The 5,385-nt window shown below is 47.0% G+C and overlaps 1 protein-coding gene across 1 annotated transcript; it reads right to left on the bottom strand.

The window, feature by feature from the left end:
- Positions 1–429: 429 nt before the first annotated feature.
- On the bottom strand, positions 430–1,281 carry LOC119282409. Its single transcript, XM_037562644.1, has 2 exons — positions 961–1,281; positions 430–821 (listed from the first exon to the last, which is right to left on the bottom strand). Exons 1-2 carry the CDS (start codon positions 1,034–1,036, stop codon positions 463–465), a joined length of 435 nt encoding a protein of 144 aa, XP_037418541.1. The 5' UTR covers positions 1,037–1,281; the 3' UTR covers positions 430–462.
- Between the last annotated feature and the right edge of the window lie 4,104 nt (positions 1,282–5,385).

Below are 5,385 nucleotides of genomic sequence, written 5' to 3' on the forward strand. Positions count from 1 at the left end.
CCCTAGCTCGGGGTCGGTGGCCCTCGGCTAGCTACTTCTGCTTTTTTCACTCGTCGGACCCTCTGCCGAAGATCAATAATTGCTATAATGATTTCTCAATTCCCTCAGGGAGATTCTCGTTGCTTCTTCTTCTTTTTGTCATTTCTCTTTTTGATGTTCATTGTTCTTCTTTGTAAATTTGTGGAATTTGTCCGGTGTGGGTATTTACTAAAGCTTTTTGCCGTATGAATTGATACAAGGAGAAAGCATCTAGCATCTAGAGAGTTTATTGGGTGTCTCGGATGTAGCTTTTTGAGGTGTTTTATTCATTTATTTTTGACATGTGTATTTTGCAAAGTATCAGTTAATTCGGTGATTGTTTGATCAGGGTGTCAAGAAATAAATTTGGGTATGACTTTGACAACAAATTCAACATATTGTTTGCTGTGATATAATGCACGATACATCAATGGGGGAGTGAATTTAGATGAGTAGATCTATGACTCTTCGTGCCTCTTCATCAGCCTCCTCGGCGAAACCTATAGCGAGACTCATGATAAAGCTCCCCAAACATGCTGCAGTACAAAAAGCTATAACGCCCACAATAACCAGGGCGACATGGGCAAGGCCCGTCGACCGAAAGTGGACCTGCATGAGAATCGCGGCGACAATTGCCAAGAAGAAGGTGACCACGCCCCAGAACCATAAGAAACAATATCTGCTTCGCTCAACGGGCTCCGCTACCGCGACATCCTCCGCGTCGGCGCCGTTCGGGTTTCCGCGGATGATGGCGACCAACCTCTCCTTCCATGCCCAGAACGCGTGCCGGCTCGGCTCCGGTGCTGCGACGACCTCGCCAATAGAGTTGGGGTTCTCGATGTCAGCCATTGATGGCCAGATAGATGGATCGATGTGCAGAGCTCGAACGATCAACAAGAAAATTTGTTTTGATGATAGAGGACACGTGATTAGGATACATACATATATGTACTGTATATGCGTAGAGGCCGGCAGGATGGGAGTTTATATTGGGGCTGGTCAGGATTTTTTTATCCATCTCCAACTTGAATTCGGTCGTAGGTGGTTAGGGCGGTTTGTGTCCATCTCCTACACGAAGTCAGTCTCAAACAACAATTCTTATTCTTACCTAAATGGTTACGTGCATGCAAACGAGAGATCGTTCAAATTAAGCTCCACGCTGAACACCCTTGGCACCACACGGAGCACACTTAGATCGAGCAGTACAATGACACGCAGTACGAGGTAGATGCCGTTTCAGACCGCGTGTGTGTTGGCGGAGCCAGGATTTAAACTCTGTGTAGTCAATAGTACAAAATTATGTAGTCAAATACACGTATTTGTTATATTTTCTAATTATTTTTTACATAATTCTTGCTTGCATTACCAAAAACCTGTGTAGTCAGCTGACTACACTGCCTCTAAGGTGGCTTCGCCGGGATGGAAACGTTCGCTTGTGTGAAATAGAAATGATATACCGTGGTCAGGGCCGTCTCCAGAAATTTAAGGCCCCTGTGCAAAGTGAAAAATGGAGCCCTAAAATTACTAGAATACATATGTTTTTTAAATGAAACAGGGCATAAACTGTAGCCTTGTCAAGATAATAAAACCAAAAAAGGCTAAACACTGAATTTTGAAGGAGCAAGTATGTTGAAAATCTTGGTGTGTGACAACTTGATAAACTGGCCTAGTATATGTCTTCCCTAAATAATTCGATTGATGAACTGATTCTTATGCAGACAACGTATATACTCACAAATATAATTTTTCGACGTAACAAAAATAGTCTAAATTAAATAGGGATTCAGTTTATGTGCACCTGGTGGACAAATCAGTGATGCCCTCACCTTGATCTCCGCCCAGCAGCTGCTTCTACTTGTGCGTTCCGATCTACTTCTTGCGAGTAAATTGAACAAAACCACCATTTTTAGGGCTAGGTTTGCGAAAAACACTACAATACATTTTTTTTGCAGACAACACCACGTCTACGGTAATCTTTTTGCAAAAAACACTAATCGACGTATTTAACTGGGTTGAGCATGTTTATGACAGTTGGGGCCCGCTTTTCACCACGTGGCATAATGTTTTGCTAAAGACAGCGCTAGACGGGTCAAAAAGCAAAAAACACCCCAACATTTTTCACCGTGCCGCCCAGGCCCCCGTGTCCCTGGACATTATCCAGCCACTGGTCAGCCTTGCCGGAGTTAACCGGAGCTCCAACCCCTGGACCTCGCCTGTCGCGCCGCCAACGCCGCCACCTGAGTAAACCGCCGCCGCCATGGTTGAGGACCGATGCCGGAGCAAAGCTTGCGTGCCCAGCCTCGACGACATGTCGTACGTGCGCCCGTCCTTCCCCCCACCTTCCGCACGCGTGTTAGTCGTCGTTGCCCCCCTCCCCCGCAGCTTGCCGCCGTCATGGGGCGGAGAAGAGGCAAGAGGGCGGCGGCGGCTCGATCCAGAACGAGGTCAAGGCGGCGGGGGCTCGATCCAGATCGAGGTCAGCGCGGCGGGGCTCGATCCAGATCGAGGTCAGCGCGGCGGGGGCTCGATCCAGATCGAGGTCAGGGCGGCGGGGGCTTGATCCAGATCGAGGTCAGCGCGGCGGGGCTCGATCCAGATTGAGGTCAGCGCGGCGGGGGCTCGATCCAGATCGAGGTCAGCGCGGCGGGGGCTCGATCCAGATCGAGGACGACGAGGCGGCGGCTCCATCTAGATCGACGATTGCTCGACGGCGCCTCCGTCCAGATCGAGGACGGCGCGAGAGTTGAGTGTCGCGGCTGGGCTCATCGCTGGTTGCCGGCGGGGGAGATGGAGGGCGACGGCATGGGGGGATTGAGGGCGACGGCGTGGGGAGATGGAGGGAGACGGCGTGCGTGGGCATGAGTCTAATTGCTTTTTTACTTTTTGATCCAGTGGTGCAGATGAAAAATCTAAGGACTTGTTTGTAAATTTGGATTATAATTGATCTGACACAAAATGTTACGCCACGTAGGCAAAAGTGGGCCTCAACTGTCACAAACATGCTCAACCGAGTTAAATACGCGGATCAGTGTTATTTGCAAAATGTTTACGGTAGACATATGGTGTTTTTTGCCAAAAAAATATAACGTAGTGTTTTCTACAAACCAAGCCCTCAAAGTGGTGGTTTTGTGCAATTTACTCAATTCCTACTGAGCGCCGAGTGGCCAACAGAATTGGCATCAATTCTCCATGCGGGCGGGGCTACGGGCTGTGTCTCCGGCCAGAAAACAAATTGATCAAACGAGACAACGCTACTAAGCATCCGTCGTCGTTACTTCCGACGGTTCATCTCCGTGACGAGTTGTTTTACCTTTTCCGAGGACACTGGGTTAGATCCATCGATCGATCTTTTTTTCGATTCGAGGGGGATCCATCGATCGATCGGCATGCTGTATCGATCCGGGCTTGTGAAAGGCTCGTTTCGGGAGATTGATAAACAAGGCCAGGCCTGATTCCTTGCTAGTTATAAAAAAAAACACCAGAACAAAAAATACACTCGTGGACGCTGGCCCAAAACCGGGGGCCCTGGAATTTGGGGGCCCTGTGCGGTCGCACAGCCCCCTGGACGGCCCTGACGATGGTGGTCACCAAAAGGTCTTCAGAGAGGGTTAACTTCGGTGGTGAGATGCAAACTGTGGATGAAGACGATGCAAAGGGATGGTTGTGCAATGATGACGGTCACTTCGCATGTAATTGCCAGGATCGCGGAAAAGTGTTGGCGACAACACATGAGTGACTTCAATGGTGATGCTACATGCACCCGGTCTTGAGCTTCGGGGTGAAAGCCTATGTCTGACCCGAGTTGGTTATACTTGGCAATGGCGACGTCTTTCTTTGTTGTTACCTTGTCGAAGACATTGCTTGGATATGCTTGGACTGATTTTTCAAGATGACCCTAGATTCTGGCCTTGATGGTTGGATCCGGTGATGGCGGCACCTGAGCGTCGAGCCCTTTCTGAAGGCGTTGCCGTTGAGGAATTTCGTCGTCAATGTGGTGTCATGAGATGTTGGTGCGGATATGGTCATTGCTACAGTTTGCCGATCGAATCTGAACACTTTGTTTTTTCTCGTCCACACATAGCTTTGGTTTTTTATAACTTTGCTAGTTGTCGACGTGTTTTTGCGTGTCAGTGTTGGTTGTGTGTATCCTAGTTATGCCGAGGTCAGGTGTGTGCTTATACTGTTTTTATTCTCTTGATGCTCCATTTTGAGCTAATAAAATCAACCCTTTGTCAAAAAATCCATTGCCACAAATCTAGCTTCATCTTTCTATGCAATAAATCTGAATGTTTATTGGAAATGTTAAATAAGATGACTGTAATATTGTTCTGTAGTACATCTAACATGCTTTTAAGCATTGTAAAGTCAAACGATCGCTGGGCATTAACAATAGTACTCAATGAACAGGTGGGATGGCTATGAGAATGCCGTGGGCTTTCAGGATGATGTGAGGGCACTTCAGCAAATGTTGCTTCAGAGAGATCACCCTCAGCAAATGTTCATATCCATATTGGGGACAGTGGTGTGGGAAAGAGGACAGTGGTACACAATATCTATCATAATAGGAAGCTGACTGATCATTTCAAAATTCGAGTTTCATACCACATGACAGAGGATTCCACCACAGAAGATCTCCTTAAAAGAATCTGTGATGAAGCACATAAAGGGAGACAACAACCTCAGCATGATAACGGCATGCTTATCGGTGATAAGCTCCGATTCCTCCTGGTAGAAAGGAGGTACCTGGTGGTCATAAGTGGCTTATCCAGCAAAACCATGCTCAATCGTGTGAGGGCGAGCCTACCAGATGATAATAATGGTAGTAGGGTGTGATGTCTACTACACAACCTTCTTTTTGTAGACGTTGTTGGGCCTGCAAGTGCACAGGTTTGTAGGACAGTAGCAAATTTGTCTCAAGTGGATGACCTAAGGTTTATCAATCCGTGGGAAGCGTAGGATGAAGATGGTCTCTCTCAGACAACCCTGCAACCAAATAACAAAGAGTCTCTTGTGTCCCCAACACACCCAATACAATGGTAAATTGTATAGGTGCACTAGTTCAGCGAAGAGATGGTGATACAAGTGCAATATGGATGGTAGATATAGGTTTTTGTAATCTGAAATAATAAAAACAGCAAGGTAACTAAGGATAAAAGTGAGCGTAAACGGTATTGCAATGGTAGAAAACAAGGCCTAGGGTTCATACTTTCACTAGTGCAAGTTCTCTCGACAATAATAACATAGATAGATCATATAACAAGCCCTCAACATGCAACAAAGAGTCACTCCAAAGCCACTAATAGCGGAGAACAAACGTAGAGATTATGGTAGGGTACGAAACCACCTCAAAGTTATTCTTTCGGATCA

Source organism: Triticum dicoccoides, chromosome 3B, assembly GCF_002162155.2.
Source record: "Triticum dicoccoides isolate Atlit2015 ecotype Zavitan chromosome 3B, WEW_v2.0, whole genome shotgun sequence".
Classification (NCBI taxonomy): Eukaryota; Viridiplantae; Streptophyta; class Magnoliopsida; order Poales; family Poaceae; genus Triticum; species Triticum dicoccoides.